The following is a 23,301-nucleotide window of genomic DNA, read 5'->3' as shown; positions in this document are numbered from 1 at the left end:
GGTGCCGCCCACAGGGCTTTCTTCTGAAGGCCAAGATTAATTGTGAGGGTCGCTTAGGTTCACTGAGTGGTTGAAACCACGCGAGCATGAGTCAGTATCGCCCTAGAGGTCCTCCCGCCCCTGGAGGGGGGGTGTATATGGGGAAGGGAGTAGATAGAGTAAGGCGAGAGGAACAGGGCCTCTTAGCTAAGCTCAAGGGGCCTCAAGAACACTCTGCGTCTCTGTAGACAAGAGCCCTACAAGCACTTCAGAATGAAGAGTTGTAAGATGGTGACCCGGGGCGGCCGGGCTGTCGGGCAGTTGGGTGGGAAACGGGGATTGTCCCGGGCTGGCTTCTGCCCTCCAGGCCTTCCTGCCACTCTCCCGGCGTATGACAAAATGCAGACTTTTCCCAGTCCATCCTTGCTCCCTACCCACTCCTCCGCCCCCTAGGAGAAGAACTTCGCTTTCCCTCTGCAGAGCCTGATGCCTGAGTTGTGAAGTAGGGGAGAATCACGGCAGAAACATCGGAACTTTGGGTCGCTGGGTGCAGCTGGGGCTGCAGAAGCCGCCTCTTCATTCCCAAAACATGCTTGCTGCTGCTGCTTTCTCTCCCTACTGGCCAAAATGGATCGCTCCACCTATTTCCTCCCCCGCTCCTTGGGCGCAATAGAACGTTCCATTGCCCCTCCGGTCCAAGGATTTGCGTTGCTAGGGACGCTTGCGCGGTTGCTAGGGAAGGCCCCGGATGTGACGGCGGTGCGCGACCCCGAGCAGGCTTCCCCCTCCCATCCGTCATTACCTTGCGCGCTCCCTTCTCACACCCTTCCCCTCCCCTTTGGGTGCCAGACTAGGGAGAAGTAAACAGCGGGCGAAGCGAGGCCCGCAGACCCAGGCCAGGTGGGAGTTTGCACTCTCCAGTGGGCCTGGGCTGCCGCTCAGGGGTCTTGCAAAACCTCGAGTCGTGCATAATGCATTAGGAAGACCCTGGGCCTAGGGACCGAGTGCCCCACGCGCCGAGTTGGAGGCGGGGCTTCGGGAGCGCTTTGATGCGTCAACGTGGTAGGGGTGTGTGTGGGAGGAGGAGGGCGAGGAGGAACAGAGTAGGTTAAAAGTAGGTTATACTGCGACACGGTCCTGGTAGGAATGGGGGTGGCTTGATTGCTGGACGTCTCTTCCGAAGAGAAGAGGTGTTGTCATTTCCCTCACAGGCCTTCATCGTCCCTTTAGGCGGGAGCATGCTGGGGCTCCGGGGCATTTGTCTTCCCCGGACGGGGGTCCTGTTCCTCTTGCCCCTCCTGCCACTGCTGCTGCTGCCCGCGACCCCAGCGCCCCACCGTGCCACCTACAAACCGGTCATCGTGGTGCACGGGCTCTTCGACAGCTCGTACAGCTTCCGCCACCTGCTGGAATACATCAACCAGGTCAGGCAAGGGACGTCCCAGCGGAGGGCGTTAGAGGAGTGTAAAATAACTTGGGGAGGTTGAGGGGGGAACTGAAAGCCGTTTGTTCAGAATCTCGGGGAGCTAGTGCTGGAGTGGGGACATCTAGGGGACAGGATCCCTGGTTCTAGCAGGGAATAGGCATGGGGATGCTAGCTGGAGGCCCATGTGGGAGAGTCTTAATAGTCCATTTCCAGCTCTGGTAGCATAGTGGCTAAGGCACTTGACTGCTAACCAGAAGGCTGACGGTTCAAACCCACCAGCCACTCCTCGGAAGGAAGGTTGGGCAATCCTACTTCCGTAGTGATACTGCCTCGGAAACCCAAGGAGGGGTCGCTATGAGTCAGGGCTGACTCGATGGCACATAACAACAACAACAACAGTGCTTGCATTGTCCCCTCCCCACAGACACACCCCGGGACTGTGGTGACAGTGCTTGATCTCTTTGATGGGAGAGAGAGCTTGCGGCCCCTGTGGGAACAGGTGCAAGGGTTTGGAGAGGCTGTTGCTCCCATCATGGCGAAGGCCCCTGAAGGAGTACATCTCATCTGTTACTCACAAGGTAGGAGCTCCCCCCTTCCCTAACTACCGAACCTTATCTGAGGCTTGATCCGCATCTTTAGGACACCTCTTAGTGTTCCTTTTTCTGAACCACCCTTTTCTAGCCAGAGCCCTGACACTTGAGCCCTTCTTTTCAGACTTTCCTCACACTTAGGTCTTATCTTTGTGTCCTGAATGGGAAGAAGGCTCCTTGAGCTGCTACACACTTCTTTCCCTGTTTCTTGGGGCTCTTGATACCCTTTCTTTGACTTAAGGGATAACTGAGCAGTGAAAAGACCCTAGAGTTAGAAAGTCAGGTGGCCTAGAATCTAATTCTGGTTCTGCCACTTACATACCTTTTGGCATAGTGTATGCCTGTCTTCTCGGACCCTCAGTTTCCTTTATGTAAGGACATGGTGAGGGGAAGGTGGGAGCTGTTGGTCTGGCTGTCCCTAATTCCCTGCCCATTGTGGTATTCTGCCCACAGGGGGCCTTGTGTGTCGGGCGCTGCTGTCTGTTATGGATGATCACAATGTGGATTCTTTCATCTCCCTCTCCTCTCCACAGATGGGACAGTATGGAGGTGAGTGGTCACTGAGGGCTCCACAGAGGCCCTCAAGTTTGGGGGGCACAGAGGTTGGAGTCCTTGGCACTGTTATTCTCTTGACAGACACAGACTATTTGAAGTGGCTGTTCCCCACCTCCATGCGGTCAAATCTTTATCGGATCTGCTATAGCCCCTGGGGCCAGGAGTTCTCCATCTGCAACTACTGGCATGGTGAGTAGGGGTGCTGAACTGAGGTGTCTGTGGGAGAGGGCGCCATGGTAGGCAGGGCTTGCTGCACCTGCCTCTACCGTAACCGATAGCAACAATGACAGTCATGATAAGTTGTATTTGTTGAACACTAACTATGTGCCAGGCACTGTTCCAAATGCTTTATGTGTATTAACTTATTGTCTCAGAGAGTATATACATATGAGCATATATATATATATAGTACAAGGGTTAGCAAATCTTTTCTGTAAAGGGTCAGATAGTAAATATGTTTGGCTTTGCAGGCCACAGTCTCTTTTACAAGTACTCAACTCTGCCCTTGTAGTGTGAAAGCAGCCTTAAACAAGTGGCAGGCCGGATTTGTCCCATGGGTCATAGTATGCTAACTCTAAATGTAGTGTTTAAGATCCTGGATGCTGGGGCCAGACTACTTGCATTTGAGATCTGACCCTGCTGGATGAATTTAGGCAAGTTGCTTTACCTCTCTGTGAGTCAGTTTTTCTCATCAGTAATATAATAATATAGCACCTATCTCATAGGATGGTTGTGAAGATTAATGAAATTAATGAATATAGTATACCTGGCATATAGTAGGCACTAGATAAAAGTGTTTGCTATCAGTTTTACTACTATTATTAGTGCTACTGTTACATAAGTATACACCTTGACTATTATGGCAGCCTCCTGATTGGTCTCTTGCAGTCTTCTCTATCTTTCTAACTGCTCTTTGTATGCAGACCCTCACCATGATGACTTGTACCTCAATGCCAGCAGCTTTCTTGCCCTGATTAATGGGGAAAGAGACCATCCCAATGCCACTGGTGAGACCTCAGACCCCTCATCTGGGTCCCCTTTTCTGCTTCTTTGATCCCCTTCTATCTCCCTTCTCAACTTGGTCTGACCCTTTGGCTGACCCAGTCTTTCTTCTTCCCACCCTGTAGCATGGCGGAAGAACTTTCTTCGTGTGGGTCACCTGGTGCTGATTGGAGGCCCTGATGACGGTGTTATTACTCCTTGGCAGTCCAGGTAATAAGGGGCTGTGTGGTTTTAAGATTGGCTGAGGATGTCCCCTACCTACCTCAAATGTCTGCTGTACGTTTCTATTCAGAGGCAACTTCCAACTCATGTTTAAACTGGTCTGCTTCTCCCACTATTCAATTAATACTCTCCTATCCATCCTGTCACCCAAGACTGAAACCTGGGAGTCATCCCTTGACCTTGCATCTAGCTAAGTTAGTAAGTCCTGCTTCCTAAGTCTTAGTCTTTAGGTGGTTCTGCTTTCTTTCCATCTCTCTTGTTCCCCCTTATAGATACTTTATTTTGAAATAATTAGATTCACAGGAGGTTGCAGTGATAGGACAGAGAGCGCCCATGTACTTTTCACCCAGTTTTCCCCATGATTGCATTTTATGTAACTATAGTGCAATATCAAAACCAGGAAATTGGCATTAGTATAATGTGTGTTTTCAGTCCCATGTCATTTTATCACATTTTTTATTTTAAATTTTTATTGTGATTTGGGTGAACATTTACAGAGCAAATTCATTTTCTGTATAGCAGCTCACGTACACTTTGTCTCATGACATTGAGTGCAATTTCCCACAATGTAACAGCTCCCCTCCTGCTTCCTCCCCATAGTTACCTTTTCCCTGTGTCCTTCCCTCTCATGCACTCCTGCCCCCCAAGTGCATATACAGCCCTTCTATTCTCTCATGATTGATCTCCCAAGGAGTGTATCTACCTAATGTAAATGTTTAGCTCATATGCCTATCTTTTGTTTGGCTGGAAGCCACAGGAGTGGGTTCGATTCCAGATCTGAAGGTTAGCCAGGGGCCATAGTCTCAGGGGTTCCACTAGGCTCTATCAGACCAGCAAACCTGGTCCTTTTTTTTTTTTTTTTTTAATGATTTTGAGTTTTGTTTCACATTGTTCTCCCATCATTTTATCGCATTTTTTACCACCCCTTTTACTTATCTCCACCATTATAACAACCTCCAACTGGCCCCCTGCCTCTAGCCTGGTCCTCTCCATTCTATTCCTTAGGAAAATTCATGGCTCCAGGACACTAAGTATGTGCTTGCCTCTGTTACAGATCATCACAAGTGATCTGAAATATCATCTTAATCTACTTTAATCACTCAACAGTTTTTGAGCACTACTGTGTGCCCTCTTTGGGTGTGCAAATGGTCTGCACTAGACTGCCAACCTAAAAATCAGTAGTTCAAACCCATCCAGGGGTACTGTGGAAGAAAGGCCTACAGAAGTGCTTCAGTAGAGATTACAGTCAAGAAAACCCTGTGGAGGACCAGGTTTGCTGGTCCGATAGAGCTTGGTGGAACCGCTGGGACTATGGCCCCTAGCTGCCCGTCAGGTTTGAAATTGAACCCATACCTGTGGCTTCCAGCCAAGCAAAAGATAGGCATAGGAGTTGAACATTTACCTGAGGTAGATACACTCCTTGGAGAGAACAATCATGGGAGAAAGAAGGGCTGTGTATGCACAGGGAGACAGCTCAGGGGGCAGGGGTGCATGGAAGGATGGACACAGGGAGAGGTAAACTGTCTGGAGGAAGTGGGAGGGCAGCTGTTGCAATGTGGTGAATTGTGGTCAATGTCATGAGACAGTGTATGTGAACTGCTGTATGGAAAATGAGTTTGCTCTGTACATTTTCACCCAAATCACAATTAAAAAAGAAAAGAAAACCCTGTGGAGCATCTGCTTTGTAACACACATAGTCACGATGAATCAGAATTGATTTAATGGTAATGGGTTTGATTTTGGTTTACTATATATCCAGGCCCTGTAAATAAAACAGAAGTCCCTGCTGTCATACAGCTTACACTCCTAGTGTAAGTATATATGTCAGATGGTGATAAAATAAGGCAGAAGAAGGAATTAAAGGATGACTGGGACCTATTTTTATTTTTTAATTTTCATGATTTGGGTGAAAGTTCACAGAGCAAATTCATTTTCCATACAGCAGTTCATACACATTTTGTTTCATGACATTGACTGCAATTCCCTACAGTGTAACAGCTCTCTTCCCACTTTCTCCCTGTAGTTACCTCTTCCCTGTGTCCTTCCCTCCCATGCACTCCTGCCCCCACTCCCCAGCTGTCTCCTTGTGCAAACACTGCCCTTCTGTTCTCCCACAGTTGATTGCTCTAAGGAGTATATCTACCTGATGTAAATGTTCACCCCATATGCTTGTCTTTTGTTTGGCTGGAAGCCACAGGAATGTGTTCAGTTCCAGACTTGAAGGGAAAGGGTAACTAGGGGCTCTAGAGTCAGGGGTCTCATCAGGCTCTACCAGACCAGCAAACCTGGTCTTTTTTTTTTTTTTTTTTTTTTTTTTTTTTTTTTTTTAATTTTGAGTTTTGTTCCACATTTTTTTCCTGCTCTATCTAGGATCTCCTGCACTGATCCCCCGCTGAGTGGTTGACAGTGGTAGCCAGGTACCATCTAGTTCTTCTGGTCTCATGGTCTACTACTCCCTTGGACTAATCATTTCCATGCGTCTTTGGTTTTTAATCATCCTTCTTTGCTCTAGACAAGGAGAGACCCGTCATTGCATCTAGATGGTTTCTTGTAAGCTTTTAAGACCCCAGTTGCTGCTCGCCAAAGTAGGATGTAGAACAGTGTTTTTGTGTAGTATGTTATGCCAGTTGAACTTGGTGTCCCCTGCGATCAGGGTGGAACCTATTTTAGATAGTGCCAGAGAAGTCCACCTGGAAGAGGTGCCATTTGAGCAGAGACTAAAGGAAGTGAGTGAGGGAACTGTACAGCTCTTTGGGGAAAATGACCCAAGGAGGAGTTCTAGCAGCTGCACAGACCCTGGGGCAAATATGAGGAGCAAGGAGGAAGGAAGTAAGGCTACATACAGCACTGGGAGCAGGTGAAAGTGGTAGGAGAGAAAGTAAGTGAGGTAGTAGAACAGTTATGTTGAGTCTTTGTAGCTGAAATAAGGACCTTGATTTTTTATTCTGAGTGAGATGAGAAGCCACTGGAGGGTTTTAAGTGAAGGCGTGATCTCTCTTAGAATAGTAAGGGATGAGTTTCATTCCACATTTATAACAACCCTGTGAATGATCATAATAGTTCATGTTATAGCATCTTTTTTTTTCCTTCTCCAAGGCACTGTTCTAAATACTTTTCATATATTAACTCATTTAATCCTCACAACAACCTTATAGGGTAGTTACTATTATTCCCAATTGACATACGAAGAGAGAGAAATACAGAGAGAAATAACTTGCTTAAATTTTTAGTTAATAAGTGGTGAAGTCAGACTGGCTGACTCTTTACAGTGTTTTACTGTCTCTATGAGGAAAGTATTTTTATATAGAACCAAGATGATAAGTAACTTTAGGGTAGTGAATTGCTTAATATAGACCTCTGGCCATAAAAAACCAGAAAACCAAACTCACTGCCCTTGAATTGGATCTGACTCATAGTGACCCCTCCTTGGATTTCCAAGGCAATATCACTACAGAAGTTGATTGCCCAGTCTTCCTTCCAAGGAGTGGCTGGTGGGTTTGAACCGCCAGTCTTCTGGTTAGTAGTCATATTCCTTAGGCACTATGCCACCAGAGCTCCCAGTAGTCCTCTATTTTGTGATATATTATAAATCCTAGCCTCTATGTATGCCTGTTTGCAGTTCAAACCCAGCAGCCACTCCTCAGAAGGAAGGTTGGACAACCTACTTCCATAGTGATATTGCCTTGGAAACCCAAGGAGGGGTCACTGTGAGTCAGATCCGACTTGATGGCAGTGCACATATACCTGTTTAGGATGGGATGTATCCTGAGTCCTGCCTTGCTGGAGGGGTGTGACTCAAGTCACCACCCTTAATTTCCTTGAGGGTATATATGTGAATGTGCCAGCAAAGTTTGCTCTCTTGCTCCAGATCCTGCATTTGGTTCCTCATCATCCCACCCTTGGGCTTGAGATAGCAGCCAGTGGCTTGACCTGTTGGTTTGGGTCAGTCAGCCACTACAACTACTTGAGTTTAGGAGAATCCTCCAGATCTATACCTGACCCACAGATTTGAGACTTGCAAGACTTCCAGCCTCTATCATTGTGTGAGCCATTTCCTTGGCAGGTTGTGTTACAGCAAAATAAGGAACCCTAAGATAGGAGCTCCAATAGCATAGTGCCTAAGGCACTTGACTGCTAACCTGAAGGCTGGTGGTTCAAACCCACCAGCCACTCCTAGGAAGGAAGGTTGGGCAATCTACTTCCGTAGGAAACCCAAGGAGGGGTTGCTGTGACACAACAACAACAACAACAACAACAAGATAGGAGGGAGATTACTGAGGGGAAGAGGAGGAGTTGATGTTAGAGACGATGGAGTGGTACAGCAGTTTGGAAAAGTTGGACATTTGGGACCTCTTTAACTTTGCCTTCATAAGGAACAGCCCCATGCTGATCCTTCTAAGAGAAATTATTCGAGGAGTAACAGTAACATTTGGGAGAGTGTATGGCAGAGCTGTGATTCAAATCCAGGTCCATGTGCCCTTACTGCTTTGCTTACTTGTTAGCTGCTGAGTTGCCCTGATTCATGGTGACCCTAGACCTTTTGTGATCTATAGAGTGCCTCTGGCAGATTTTTGGAAGTAGATTTCCTAGCCCTTATGAAATCCAGCTCCTCAGCATGGCCTCTAGGCCCCCAACCTAGCCCCCTCCCATTCCCAGCTGTTCTTACCTCTGTGCCTGTGTTCTCACTGTTCCCTCTGCCTGGGACAGCCTTTCCCAGGGTCATCACTGGAAAGTCTTTGCTGATGGTCTAAGGCTAGGGTAAGGGGCCTCTCTTCTCTGCTTCCATAGTTCCTTGGGTTTACCACCATTAGCATTTATCCATTTATTCATGGCCAGTGTCTACTCATTTCCTATGCCAGTTACATATTCTTAATTTAAAAATTTTTAGACCTTTTTATTTTAAAGTAAGTTCATATTTCAGTTACCAAAATAGTGCCAACAATTCTTATATACTCTTCACCTAATTTCCAAAGTGCTATCTATCTACCTACCTACCTGTTCTGGTTACCTAGTGCTGCTCTGACAACAATATACCACAAATGGGATGGCCTTTAACAAACAGGAGTTTATTCTTAAAATTTGGAGGCTTTAAGTCCAAGTTCAAAGTGCCAGGCTCTAGGGGCTAGGTGAAAGCCCCTTGACCTTGGGGTCCAGCTCTGCCTGCTCCTGGCTCACTGGAGCTAGAGGCGTTTCTTCACTCAGACAGCTGCTGAGGCTGAGAAGCCCCAAGTTTGACAAATAAAAAGGCACAGTCCTTATGTTACCAAACCACACAGCAGGCCATTAATTTAAGTCCATTGTAAGTCCCAAGGTTGGCAGAGCATAGCAGGCTGCTGAGCAACAACGCGGCTACATGCAGGGTCCAAGCGTGCCATAGGCTAGAGACCATTACCAGGGCTTCTCCTTATATACAGGAATCAGTCCACATCCCAAAGGCAGCTACTCAGCTGCTTGTGGTAGATCCCACCATGGAGTTGATTGCCAGTCTCATCATGGGGAATAACTACCACCAGCTCCCCAGCCACTCAACCAGGCCCAGCCAAGTTGACACCCAGACATAACTACCACACTACCTATCATCCACCCATCTGTCTACAGAATACATCCTTGTGGTTAACAGCCAGACAGCCTGACTTCATTGCTTACTAACTCTGAATTTGGCAAGTTATTTAATCTCTCTGCACCTTCCTCAGTCTCCTCATGTGTCAAACGGGGATAATAGTCTTCACCCCATAGAGTTGTTGTGAGGATTAAATGAGCTAGTGTATGAAAAGTACTTAGAAGAGTGCCTTGGGACCAAAAAAAGAAAAAAAGGTGCTCTATGAAATGAGCCATTACTGTCAATCATAGGACACATTAGCATTCCCTTTCTTTGTGTCTGCCATTTGAGAGTAGGTTGTAGACATGATGTCCCTTTACCCATAAGTACTTAAGTGTATGTTTCCTGTTAACAGGACATTTCCCTGACATATCCACAATAAAAACAAAAACAAAAAACAGTTGATGTTGAGTGAATTCTAACTCATGGTAACCTCATGTGTGCAAAAAAGAGTTGTACTCCATTGGGTTTTCAGTGGCTGACTTTTTTCTTTTCTTTTTTTTTCATTGTGATTTGGGTTAAAGTTTACAGAGCAAATTCACTTTCCGTACAGCAGTTCACATACACATTGTCTGATGATGTTGACAGTTTACCCCAATGCAACACCTCCCTTCCCACTCCTCCCCATAGTTACCTCTTCCCAGTGTCCATCCTTCCATGCACTCCTGCCCCCTGAACTGTCTCCCTGTGCATAAGCAGCCCTTCTTTCTCCCATGATTGTTCTCTCCAAGGAGTGTATCTACCTCAGGTAAATGTTCAACTCTTATGCCTGTCTTTTATTTGGCTGGAAGCCACAGGTGTGGATTCAATTCCAGACCTGAAGTGCAGCTAGGGGCCATAGTCTCAGTGGTTCCACCACATTGACTGACTATTTGCCAAGCTTTTTCTCCAAGGCGCCTGTGGGTGGACTCAAACCTGTAGCCTTTCAGTTTAGTAGTCAAGTGTGCTAGCCGTTTGCACTACCCATGGATTCCACATATCCACAATACAGTTAGCAAAATCAAAACATTAATCTATAGAGTAATCTATAGATCTTATTCAGATTTTTCCAGTTGTCTTTATAGTAAAAAAGTTCAGTGCAAAGTACAATCCAGGATCATGTGATACATTTAATTGTTTCTTTAGTCTCTTTAAATCCGGAAAAATTCCTCAACCTTTGCCTCAACCCTTTTATGATATTGACATTGCTCTTTTGTAGAACGTCCCTTAATATGGGGTTTGTTAGATGTTTCCTCAAGATCAGACTCAGATTATGCACTTCAGTGGGAATTGTGCCTAAGTGATGTTGGATCCTCATGTATTTTCAGTGCATCACGTCATGATGTACATGATAGCCTGTTAAATATCTTGAGTGTCACCTCTGGTGCCTATCTCCCCAACAGGCCAGGAATTCCTGAAGGAGACTAGGCCACCTTTATTTCCTCTAACTCTTCTGATAACCTCCCCCCCAAATCTTTTTGTAGCTTCTTTGGTTTCTATGATGCAAATGAGACCGTCTTGGAGATGGAGGAACAACCGGTGAGCTTCCTGGGATCATGTCCACTCTCAGCGTGCACTGTCCCACCTCATTCTGGAAACTTCCCTATCAGTGACCCCTGATCTGAAGGATTCACCCTGTGGGGAGGGGGCCTGGCACCCTGGCAGTCACTCACTTTGTCTCTCTCCTTATGTGTCTCTTCCATGACCTACCTCGAAGGTTTATCTGCGGGATTCTTTTGGGCTGAAGACTCTCGTAGCCCGGGGGGCCATAGTGAGGTGCCCAATGGCTGGCATCCCCCACACAGCCTGGCACTCCAATCGCACCCTTTATGATGCCTGCATTGAACCATGGCTCTCCTGAGGACGTCTGCAAGGGTCCCCCAGGAACCTCGCAGCCCAGAAATCCAGCGGCAGCCTTGGAAAGCAGACGTCAGGGTCTGGCGTGTCTGTGACCACCTCATTGCTCCCACACTGCCCCCTACAACCAGGGCTCCCAGAACCCCCACTCCTCTGTGAATGATAAATCCTGGTCTCTCCCACCTCATGTCCTCTCATTTAGGGGGCTTCTCCATGCCCTCCCTTTCTCCTAAGGCCGAGGTTGGGGGGTGTGAAACAGGTTTTTAACCTGTGGCTGCTCCTGCTGCTGCTGCTGCTCCCCTGTATCTGGCTGTACAGGAGGGGAACTCAGCCCCTGCCCACCACAGGGGTCTCCTTCCAGGCCACTCAGGACATTTTTAGCTTCTGTTTTCCCCATGTTCCCTTTTCTTCTGAATGCCCCAGTTGTTACCCCTCCCAGCCCCCAGAAAGGACTGCCCCTGAGAGTGGGGTTCTGAGGTTCCCCTATGGGGACAGTTCCGTTCTTGACATGTCAGTGTTGGGGAATATCTGTGGCCTGAAAGGCCCATCTCAGGTTTGGGATCCCCCAGTCCCTATGTTCAGTGTTAGGGTACCCTCTGGGAGCCCAGTTTCTCTGAGGCCCCAGCCCCTCTTTTAGCTACCCTGGAATGGGGTGTTTCACCTGTATTTATAGAAATAAAGTTCCATTTCCTCACTGTGGCTTGGCTTATTTCCAGGTGAGGGGGACCTGCTTCTCAAAAAGGGTGGGAATGGAGAGCCTGAAGCCTGGGTGCCCGGATGCCTGGTCTGGGGTGGGGACCCCCTTGGTGTTTCCGTTCTCTCAATGCCCATTCTGTGTGGGTTCCTGATTCTCTGTGGGTTCTTTCCTGCTGAGGACAATTCTCTTCCTGTCCTACCCTATGATTGGGGGGCTGAGCCAGGGGCTCCAGCGGTCTGGGTCCCAGCCTCATGGGGTGGAATGTGCTTGCCACCCTTAGGCTAGACGAGGGGGCTGAGGGTTAGGGTGGGCGTTTGTTGCACCCCTTCTTGGCCTTTGTAGGCCAGAGCTGGGTGAGGGGCTGGACAATGAGCCTCCTCTTTCCTGAAAAAAGGAATTTTGGCTGAGACAATAGGGCCCTGTCTACTCTGGTATTGGGGTTGGTGGCTGACTCAACCCTGTGCCCCCTAACAAATGTCACCAAGAGATGGGGGCACTTTTCCCCTTGGTGCCTTGGGCTGCCCCACTTGCCCGGCTGCCCCTTTGTGACGTCTTGTCCTAATTTCTTTCCTCAGCTGTTCTTGCCTCTTCTCCCATGACCTGACCCCACATTATTCTCTCAGCTCTGTCTCCCTCTCAGCACCTCCCAGCTCTCCCCCAATTTGGGTTGGGTTAAAGGTGGGAGTGGGGAGAAGGGCATGGGTGGTGGTATAGAGCCAGTAGTTCCTGCTGTTTTTTTTTTTTTTTTTTTGGGGGGGGAGTGATTTCCAAAATTAAGGTACCTCCGAGGGTGGGGAAGAAATTTTCTAGGGGGCCCTTTGCTGGGATGAGGGGAATGGGATTTGGGCTTCTCTGAGCTGACCAGGCTGGAGCTAAGGAGGAGGGTTGTGGGAGGGGGCAGAAGTGGGAGGACTCTGTTTGGCCCAACCCCTCCTCCTTCCTGGCCTGCCCACTAGTCTGAGCTGCTGCTGCTGAGGCTGGTCAGCCTGAAGTCTCTGGGGAGAGAGGAAAAGCCAGGTGGGAATGGGGAGAGAGGAGGGCACATGGGGAATTCCAATGGGGAGGGAGTGCCTGTCACTCAGACAAGACCTTAAGGTGGGTGTGAGTGGAAGGGGTGTTATCGGAATGAAGGATTGTTATGTGCCATCGAGTGGGACAGGACTCACAGTGACCCCCTCCTTGGGTTTCCGAGGCAGTATCATTCCGAGGAATGAAGGATATAGATGTATATCCAGGGTGTATGTGATGGTGTGGAATGTGAGGGTGGTAAAAATACATGTAAGGTGTGGAGTTTCTAGGTAGGTAGGTTTGTATGTGTAAGGTGCAAGGGGGGTCTAGAGGATAGTGAAGGGGAAAATGGTATAAGTCTGCAGTTGTGAGGTATGAAGGTTAAGGGCAGGTTAGAGATGAAGGGTGTCTGTGGTGTATATCCCTCAAGTTTATGTAGAGGCTAGACTTGGCTAGGTTGGAGGGTGGTGGAGGGCATATGTAGGGTGTAAGCCTGACTGGATGGTGCTGCATGGATACTGTACCAAGGGAAGGGTGAGGGTGGTGGTTAATGTACATGTAGTTGTAGCTAGTGCCAGTATGTAAAAGTGAATTCCCTAAGCTCCTTAAGAGGGCACCAGGAGACTGCTCTTGGTGGAACTCAGCCTGGAGAAGTTAGTATGAGAGAAGAAGAGCCTCTGTTAACCTAGTCCTGCCTACAGCCCACAGCATCTGACATCAAGGAGAATCATGGGGTCTGGGACTGAGCTGTGCTCACTATTAACTGGACTCTCGTTCCTCTTGCTACTGATGCCAGGCGAAGGTGCCAAGGGTGGATCCCTCAAGGAGAGGTGATGAGAGGGGGTGGGGCTGGGGGTGAGGTAGTCACCAAGCATCCTGTTGGGGGTGGAAGTTCAGAATGGGGGTGAGGGGCACTGTCACCTGGGGGAGGGTGGACAGGGCCTTAGAAGAGGCTTGAGAGAAGTGGAGCTTCCCAGGCCCTGGCTCACTCAGTGTCTCCCTGCTTTGCTGGCACGGGTGCAGTCATGGGGTCTGCTCCAAGCAGACGGTGGTGGTTCCACTACGCTACAACGAATCCTACAGCCAACCGGTGTATAAGCCCTACCTGACCCTGTGCACTGGTCGGCGTGTTTGCAGCACCTACAGGTGAGGGATGAGGAGCTGGAACTCTGGGGTATCTCAGGAGGAACCCCAAGAACCCCACCTAGAAATGCCTCCGTATCCTGAGCGGGCCCCTGTGTTGTAGGACCACGTACCGCGTGGCGTGGAGGGAGGTGAAACGGGAGGTGCAACAGACCCACGCTGTGTGTTGCCAGGGCTGGAAGAAGCGGCACCCCGGGGCGCACAGCTGTGAAGGTGAGGCTGGGTCTCCTTAGGCCTTGGAGGAGGCCCGTCCTGTGGTGCTGAGATCATAGGTCAGGGTCTGACACTCTCTTTCCTCTCCCCGCAGCCATCTGCATCAAGCCCTGCCAGAACGGTGGCGTCTGCGTGCGGCCAGGACAGTGCGAGTGCGCCCCCGGCTGGGGGGGGAAGCACTGTCACGTGGGTTCGTCTGATCGCCTACCCACCCCCCACGGTAGCGCTGAGGGGCCTCCCTGCCCATGCTGGCATCTAGCTTTGTCTTATCCTCCTCACCGCCCTCTTTTTCGTAACTAGACTTGGATGAATGCAGGACAGGTGTCAATTTCTGCTCACATCGCTGCCTCAACACAGCGGGCAGTTTCACCTGCGTCTGCCCCCATGGCCTGGTGCTGGGCCCGGACGGGCGCACCTGCGCGGAGGGCTCCCAGGAGTCCCCAACCAGTGCCAGCATCCTCAGCGTGGCGGGTGAGTGACGGGGGTAAGGGCCACGGGGAGGGCCCAGGGTCGGCAGTGGGGCAAGAGCGGTGGGTGCGCTTTGTCTTAGTTCGAGAGGCAGAACATGATGAGCGCACCCTAAGACGGGAGATTCGGGAGCTGCGAGGGCGCCTGGAGCAACTGGAGCAGGTGAGCAGACACCCAGAGCCAATCCTGTGACGCCCAGTGGGCCCAGCCCCCAACATCCTGAGGTTTATCTTCCTTGGCAGTGGGCAGGTCGGGCCGGGGCCTGGGTCAGAGCCGTGATTCCCATGCCGCCTGAAGAGCTGCGGCCCGAACAGGTGGCCGAGTTATGGGGCCGGAGTGACAGGATCGACTCTCTCAGCGACCAGGTGCTGTTGTTGGAAGAGAAGCTGGGCGCCTGTGAGTCCTGCACTCTCTTCCGCCTCACCAAAAAATAAAAACCAAAACACAAAAAACCCCCAATCCTACCGCCATCAAGTCAATTCTGACTCATAGCAACCCCCATTGGGTTCCCAAGCAGTAAATCTTCCTTCAGCAGAGTGGCTGGTGGGTTTGAACCACCAACCTTCTGGTTAGCAGTCAAGTGCCTTAGTCACTGCACCACCAGAGCTCCTTTCCTCCCCTCCAGGGAACTCCCACCCCTCACTTACCTCCCCTAACTCTTTGAGACTCCTCCTCAATTGCTTCCTTTTTTCCCAGAATCCCTCCCCAACACTCTCTCCCCATGCTTTCCTTCAAATACCCACTTCACCACCTCTCTTCTTGGGAGTCTGGCATAAGTCCAGTTGGTTGGTTGGTATGTGCCGTCCAGTCAGACCCAACTCATAGCAACCCCGATTCATAGCCACCCCTCCTTGGGTTTCTGAGGTAGTATCACCATGGAAGTCGATTGCTCTATCTTCCTTCTGCGGAGTGGCTGGTGGGTTTGAACCGCCAGTCTTCTGGTTAGCAGTCAAGTGCCTTAGGCACTATGCTACCAGAACTCCCGTTAAGTCCAGTGGTTCTGGTTAATTGTTGGGTGTTAGTCTCTCCACAACAGCAGCCTGTGACCCAGGCTGGAGGCAGCTCCCCCCAGGCCATGGCCAGTGTGGCCAATGTTTCTATTTCCTTGTCATTAACTAGGCTCCTGTGAAGACAACAGCCTGGGCCCTGGCCTCAACAGCTGATAAGGAGCCTCTACAGCAGCCCTGCCTCCTAATTTATACAGAAACTGGACCCCCTAATCCTCTGGGGTTGGCTGGCTGTGGAGCTACAGATAAGGTTGGCTGGCCACCTAGAAGCAAAGGAAACTGGAAAGCTGGGAAGGAAAGGGGGGGAGGGGGAGAGGCAACTTCTCTTCTCAGGCCCTTGAATCTTCCTTCCGGCTGGGTGCAGATTCAGGTTGCTTATTCTTCAACCCCTAACAAACACAGCCAGAAAGCGCCCAGATCTCTCTCTCTCTTTATTCTCGGTTTCTTGCTGTTATCCAGGTAATTAATAAAAACCAATCACAAAACCATGTCCCACCCTCTCCTTTTGCTCCCAGCCCATCTCCCCGATTATGGGAACAGGTCTGGGGTGGGAGGCAGGGAGTGGCTAATGCCACACAGCAAGGAAATGAAAACTGGCCCGGAGAGGGAAAGCCTCAAAAGAAAGAGAAATAAATTAAAAGCCCTCCTATTCCCTCCAGCCAGGGTTCAGTTCCTTCCCCAACTCCCCGGGGAGCATAAGTGAGTGCAGCACCTGAAGTCTGCTTCTTCCCCTGTGTCTGGTCAGAATGGCACAGTGAGGCTGCAGGGGGTTGGGTGGGTCCAAGACCACTGAAGAACTGTCCCACAGCGGGGAGGGTAGGGGAAGCAGAGAGAAAACTGTGGAGACCAAACTGGCCATATGCGTCCAGGAGTGTGTGTAACCCTGGGCAGGAATGAGACCTGTGTTACAAGAGTCCAGCCCCCACTGACAGGAGGCTCCGTGGGGCAGGGGTGAGGTGCTGAGCAGTATTCCCAGGATGAGGCTGGGAGGACTGTTCCAGAAGCAGTTGGAAGTATCAGCTTCCAGCCACAGGGTGAGGAGTCCTCCTCACAAACAATGAATCCACTGAATCCATGGATTTGGGGTTGACGGGAACTGTTCCATAGAGTGGATGAGCCCACTGCCCAATGTGGAGTGGAGGGAAAGACCACAAAGGAAGAGTGTCTGCTGGGGACAGGATGGAGTGTTCCCCACCCTTGTGTAGGCTGAGCCACTTGAGATGGGAGGCGGCAACTGTTCCACAGACAAGATGGCAGGAGGTGGGGTCAGAGTGGAAACTGCACCGAGGCAAGAGAGTCCATGGGTAGGGGCTGGGAAGGGGCAGAGAGCGGCGCTGTATCCACATTCACTTCAGAAGCTGAAGATTCCAAAAAGATGAACAGGTGGGGAAAGGGGAAACAAGGAAGAGGGCTGGGCCCTATTCCAGGGCTCACTGGGTTGGTAGGAGAGGGGAAGAAGATAGGGTAGGCCGAACAGGAGCTCACAGCTGGGCCTCAGCCACCTCCCCAGGCTTCTTCAGATAGTCACCACCACCCCGGCCATCAGTGGAGATTTCCTGGAAAACTGTGAGCATGGAGTGCCGGACTCTGTCGGCCAGCGCTGGAACATCGTCTGGTGTCAGCCCTTCTGTGGGCACTGGGGGCAGCACCCGGACCTGACATCTCCCTAGGAGGGGGGAAGGAAACTGTCATGGCCTGTCCACACAGGACAGGCCTCCCAGTGGGGATTAGCACCTCCTGAGCTCTCCTATCGCTCCCTCCTCAGTCTTTCAGTTCTCTCCTCTACCCTGAACAACCACTCCTCTGCTTGCCAGCAATCACATGTTCTTTAAGGCCACCCTGCACAAAGCCTTCCAAGATCTCAAGATTCCAAGACACCTCCTCAGCATGCCTCCAGCCCTGATTGTCTGGATTTAGCATTTACTGGGGTTTGTTACTCATTATTGCTTGGCACACACAAATCCTGTGTTTCCCACTAGATAACAGCCCCTCTTGGAGGGACCAAATATTACCCACCCACCCACCGCCACCGAATTATTCCAGCTCACAGCAACCCTATAGGGCAAAGCAGAACTGCCCCACAGGGCTTCCAAGGCTGTAAATCTTTATGGAAGCAGATTGCTTTATCCTTCTCCTGTGCACTGGCTGATGAGTTTGAACTGCTGACCTTTTGGTTAGCAGCTGAACACCTTAGCCACTGTGCCATCAGAGCTCCTATTAGCCATCCAGCAGAATGCATTTCATGAACAGTGGGTGCTGAAAACTTGTCAATTGATGTGGGGTCAGATTAGCTGATTCCAGGGGTCCCTCACAGCTCTGATATTCCACACTGACTGGTCCTCATGTCTCATGGGAACATCCCACAAGCCTCTCTCCCATAGTCTTTCTGGTACAAGCACCACCCCTCTCCGCCCTGCCTACACCCTCACCCGAGTTGAAGCGGCGCTCCTTCTTGCAGTAGAAGTCTTGGTAGGAGGACATGACTATGGGGACAATGGGAACCTGGTAGAGGAGGAAAAGGGGATCAGATCACAGCTTCCTTCCAAGACCCCCACAGTATGCCTTTGATCAGAGAAGATGGGATGGTAGGGGGCTGGGGAGCTTAGTATCAGGAATGGGAAGTAGTAATCACCTGGGCCTGGACTGCGAGGTGGAAGGCGCCACGTTTGAAGGGCAGCATAGAACCATTGTGGTTTCTTGTTCCCTCAGGAAAAACCCAGACCCGCACCTAGGTGAGAGAAAGGGTCAAGGAACACACACACATACGTAAGGGTCAGAAAGTAGGTATGATGCTATGATGGGACCTCTGAGGCCCCTTCAGCCCTGCCTATCAGTTTCTTTATAACTGTTGTATTCCATAGCCTCCAAACTCCCATTTCCTTAGAGTGACTCACATCTTGGGTAAGCAGGGTCTGGGCCACCTCAGACATGACATTGATGGCATCCCCTGTGCGCTTCCGGTCGATGAAGATGACTCCTGCCAGCCAGCAAGCAAGGCCAGCAGAGCCAGCCCACAGCAGCTCACGCTTGGCAATAGGCACACAGCGGCCAGGCAGGACCTCCATCATCCCTTGGGCAGAAGCAGGATGGGTGTGAGGATCAGGGTGGAGACAGAGTGTCACAGGATCAGGCAACCTCACCCAGGTCATCACCCACATTTCTAGGGATGGAAGATAAAGGAAATGGGGGGAAGGAGCAGGAAGCCCCAAGTGGAGGAAAGAGTAAAGGTATATATGCCCTATATGTGAGGGCAGTTCTGCTCTAGAGAAAGGCATAGGAAGGAAAGAGGCAAGATCCCGAGGAGGGGAAGCAAGGATTTCCAGGGGAGGGAATTCTGGAAGGTTCTGGAAGGAAGGGTATGGCTGGATGAGGTGTGCCCTGTGGACGAGTCTTACCAAGTAGGTCGAGAGAGCTCTGGTGATTGGAAACGACGACATAGGGCTGTGAGGGAGGGAAGTGGTGGGCCCCTCGCACCTCCACTCGGATTCCATACAGGTATTTGATGTGGAGCAGCATCAGCCGCAAGATCCTGTGGGGTCACAGCAGTGAGATCCATTGATGCCCGGCCTGCCTCAGCCCCTCTGTCTTTCTGGGCATCTTTCCAGTCCTCTCCTCATTCCTTGTCCCTGGGCTCTTAGCCTTTCCTAGATGTGCCCCATGCCCTCCCCAACCACTGCTCATTCCTGACTCTTAGGGTTCCTCATCACCCGTTCTCCCTGCCCGCTCACTTCATGTTCTCGACATTGCGTCCTCGCACGGCACACACAGGGATGGCAAGCACAGCCAGGAAGAGGATCCAGCCATTGTAGAAGGCCATCTTGAAGAAGTACTTGGCACTAGGGTTGCAGAACCACAGGGTAGGCAGCAGGAAGAGCAGCAGCAGGAAGAGCAGCAGCAGCACTGTCCATGCCCCTGGCCACAGCTCCATTCTGGCCACCTGCTGGGAAAGCAAGGGATGGTGCGCGTGGTTCCTAGAGGGGAACAGAGTGGGCAAAGCACTGGAGGTGGGTTTGGGGAGTATGAGGACAAGGGCCAGGGCTCCCACTGGACACTGACACCTACCCAGGCACCTCTCTAGGATGCGGACAATGGGGATGAGGACCTCAGGACTACTCTTTGCAGGTTCCACATATATTCAGACAGACAAGAGACATGAGACATGGACATCACAATTCACGGATATGATAATAAGACAATAATAATGATAGCTTCACACCACTTGTAGCTGGTAAGGATCTTAAAATGGTCTACACCTGTACTGTCTAATATGGTAGCCACCCTACTGAGCATTTGAAATGTGGCTAGTCCAAATTGAGATGTGCGGTGAGTATCAAATACACATTAGATTTCAAAGACTTAGAATGAAAAACACAATGTCAAATATCTCACTAATAATTTTTCATATTGATTGCATTATATCTTTGGGAAATATTGAGTTAAATAATGCATATTATTAAAATGAACTTCACCTGTTTCTTTTTCCCTTTTTTAATGTGGCTACTAGAAAAATAAGAATTAAACGTACGGCTTGAGTTGTTTTTTTTGTTGGACACTTGCTACTCTATACACTAACTTCCTAAGTATGACCCACATTATAACACAATAGCCTGTAAGGTACTATTATTATTTACATTTTATAGGAAAAAGCTCCTAGAGAGGTTAAATGACCTACCTATACTCATACAAAGCTCCACTGGCATAGTGCCTAAGGCATTTGACTGCTAACCAGAAGGCTGATGGTTCAAACCCACCAGGCACTCTGCAGAAGGAAAACTGGGCAATCTACTTCCATAAAGATTTACCACCTCGGAAACCCAAAGGGGGTCACTATGAGTCGGAATTCACTTGATGGAAGTGAGTTTATAGTCATACAGCTCCTAAGAGGCAGTTCCTAGATTAAACCTAAGCAGCTCATATTCCTAACCACTTGCTTACACTGCTGCCTGTATGCATACACTATGTACCTGTGCACACGGCATATATGTATGCATATGCTATGTACATGTAGCAGGTAGTAATAGTGACAGATTACCCACAGACACACATTCAAGGACTGACTGGCAAGAATAAAGGCTCATGTCACGAATGTAGACAGACATACCCTGTTATACAATGATGCTCACACAAAAAAATTTACAAATATACCCAGTGACAGATAGAGAAACCTAAGTGCACACCTAGAAATATCCCTCTGCACCCAGGCAGCCTCCCCCATTCCCAGATAAATCCATGGAGCTGCTACACAAAAAGAAAGACAAGCAAATCCCATTATCCGCTTCTCTTCCTTCCAGCAACCCTAGAGGCAACTTGGTCAGGAAGGTACAGTGTGAAAGGCCTCACTAAGTGGAAAGAGGAGGGTAGAGAATGGAAAGGGCATCATACTACCTTCCCAGGAGAAGGAAGGGCTTGGGAGAAAGAGGCACAGGCACACAGCACCTGCCTTCTAGTTCTTCCTCCTTCCTTCACTCTGCCCGACTCTGGGGGTGTGGTCACAATTCATAAAAAAGGTGTTCAGGCAAATACCTGTCATTTTCCCATCAAGGCTACAGGCACTCCCTTCCCTTCCGGGCACGGGAAGTGCTGTGCTCAAAGGTAAGCCCATTGTGATGGGTGAAGGCTGACAGGCAACACAAGAAACAGAAACTTCCACAGCAGCTTGAAAGCAGCAGCTCGAAAGTGATAGCAGCTCAAGAAAGCAGCTTGAAAGCAAAAGCGGCAGCATCTCTGAGTTGCTTCATCCCTGCTACCCTGTAAGCTGATACCAGCTTTGATTCTCCCCTGGACCCTGAACTATTTGCTGTAGATTCCTGTCTTCCCTCAAACCCATCTTCTACATGGTAAGCACAGATTTTTCTGCAGCACAATCTGAGCATTTCCCTAAAAGCCCTTCTGGACAAGTTGACTTCTGCTTATATCTTTGGCCACATCCTCACAAAAGCCATTTTGCTCCAGTCAAACTGATTTACTTCAGTTCCTCAGACACAACATGGGCTTTCATGCTACCATGCCTTGAATACGTTGTTCTCATTGGCTGGAACGCACTTCCTCCTCTTCTTCACCTGCCTCACACAGACCAGTGTCACTTTTTACAAACTTCCAGGCCTGTGTTTTATTACATTTTTATTTTGATCAGTGAGTCTCAAAGTGTGGTATCAGAATCACCAGGGGATGTTAGAAATGCAAATTCTTGGACCTTACCCCAGACCTACTGAATCAGAAATTCTGGGCATTGGGCCCAGCAATCTGTGTTCAACAAGCCCTCCAGGTGAGCCTGATGCACACACAAGTTTGAGGACCACTGATCTTGACACTACACTGTCACCACACTGTATGTACTTGTTCACTGTCATTTTCATTTTGTCTGTAAGTAGCTTCAGGACAGGACTGCTTTATCCCCAATGCCCAGGACAGGAGGTAGAGTAGGCACTCAATAAAGCTTTGCTGAATGGGATAATAAGGCTGTATATACACACCCACAATCAATGCAAAAAGACAGTTCTGATCATGAATCAGATAACTACATCTCTCAAGAAATACGATGAAATGAAAATAATGAATGTGTCAAGTCTCACAGTAACCTATTCTGAATATACACAAACAATACATGGGCATGGTAACCATGAAGATGAAAGGTGTCATCTCACATACAGAATGAGAGTCTGTATGTCACAGGGGAGGAGCATACTGCTGCCATCAAATACAGGCCAAAAGTGCAAAGAGGTGAATGATAATGTTCACCAACAGATGTAGATGATAAGTGGGGGAGGGCGTCCAGGCAGGGCTGACCCTGTGATACCACTGGTGAGCTTCACAGACACAGATACAGTAGAGATAATGTGAGTAAAGAGATACAGACCAAGGAAGTCAGCAAGGTAAAGCATATGTATCTCTTTGGAGACCCAGTTACCTTTCTTTTACTCCCTTCAGCCTTAGTATGTGATAGTAAGTCATTGACCCTCTCAGGAGCAGATGTCCAAGGATTTTTAAAAACATGTGGGAATGCCAAACTCACAAAATATACTGCCAATAATATAATGAAATAAATAATACGTGTAACCAGAATCATACACTTGAGAAGGAACACACACGTGCCATGTGAAAACATGCAGCAAACAAGCTAATTTAATCAGTGTGCACAAGTCACTCTGATTTAGTCCTAGCTAAACCATGGGATTCCACACATGAAGATTCCGGCATGGACCGTGGGCATGTGAGCCAAAACAAAATAAGGTATAACCTTTACAACGCTAAAGTAGACATGTAAAAACATAAAATATGCCAGTACCATGAAACCACGTAATAGATGCAATATATGAAAACACACACATAAAGGTACTTGACTCTGTCAGATCTGGGAGACATAAGACCCAAAATGAGAGCAAGGGAATTCTGAGGGAAAATAACACATCACTTCTCTACAGCCTATGGACAACAAAGGGGCAACTGAGGCACACACAAACCATTAAACATGTCAAAGGTACACAGGCTCAATGTTGAAAACATGGCCCCAGACAAGGCATCTGTGTCAGTAAGGGTCTAGCACAGTGTGGAAGGCC

The 23,301-nt window shown here is 49.3% G+C and overlaps 3 protein-coding genes across 3 annotated transcripts; 2 read left to right on the top strand and 1 right to left on the bottom strand.

Moving 5' to 3' along the window:
• The first annotated feature begins 252 nt into the window (after window positions 1-252).
• Window positions 253-11,213, top strand: PPT2 (palmitoyl-protein thioesterase 2). The gene is made up of 9 exons (XM_007951320.2): window positions 253-262; window positions 1,210-1,403; window positions 1,830-1,983; window positions 2,449-2,544; window positions 2,632-2,739; window positions 3,474-3,557; window positions 3,678-3,762; window positions 10,837-10,891; window positions 11,070-11,213. The coding sequence occupies exons 1-9, from the start codon at window positions 253-255 to the stop codon at window positions 11,211-11,213; spliced, it is 930 nt and encodes a 309-aa protein (XP_007949511.1).
• Window positions 11,214-13,643: 2,430 nt separating this feature from the next.
• EGFL8 (EGF like domain multiple 8) lies at window positions 13,644-15,901 on the top strand. Its single transcript, XM_007951444.1, has 8 exons — window positions 13,644-13,744; window positions 13,938-14,060; window positions 14,161-14,270; window positions 14,365-14,460; window positions 14,571-14,741; window positions 14,821-14,900; window positions 14,981-15,134; window positions 15,858-15,901. The coding sequence occupies exons 1-8, from the start codon at window positions 13,644-13,646 to the stop codon at window positions 15,899-15,901; spliced, it is 879 nt and encodes a 292-aa protein (XP_007949635.1).
• Window positions 15,902-17,226: 1,325 nt separating this feature from the next.
• On the bottom strand, window positions 17,227-19,676 carry AGPAT1 (1-acylglycerol-3-phosphate O-acyltransferase 1). The gene is made up of 6 exons (XM_007951319.2): window positions 19,474-19,676; window positions 19,141-19,274; window positions 18,640-18,815; window positions 18,378-18,473; window positions 18,175-18,247; window positions 17,227-17,411 (listed from the first exon to the last, which is right to left on the bottom strand). The coding sequence occupies exons 1-6, from the start codon at window positions 19,671-19,673 to the stop codon at window positions 17,227-17,229; spliced, it is 864 nt and encodes a 287-aa protein (XP_007949510.1). The 5' UTR covers window positions 19,674-19,676.
• Between the last annotated feature and the right edge of the window lie 3,625 nt (window positions 19,677-23,301).

Source organism: Orycteropus afer, unplaced genomic scaffold (assembly GCF_000298275.1).
Source record: "Orycteropus afer afer isolate SDZICR_OR568_19922 unplaced genomic scaffold, OryAfe1.0 scaffold00294, whole genome shotgun sequence".
In the NCBI taxonomy this organism is placed as follows: Eukaryota; Metazoa; Chordata; class Mammalia; order Tubulidentata; family Orycteropodidae; genus Orycteropus; species Orycteropus afer.
Note: the sequence above shows the minus strand (reverse complement) of the source record. Positions and strands in the feature narration are given on the sequence as shown.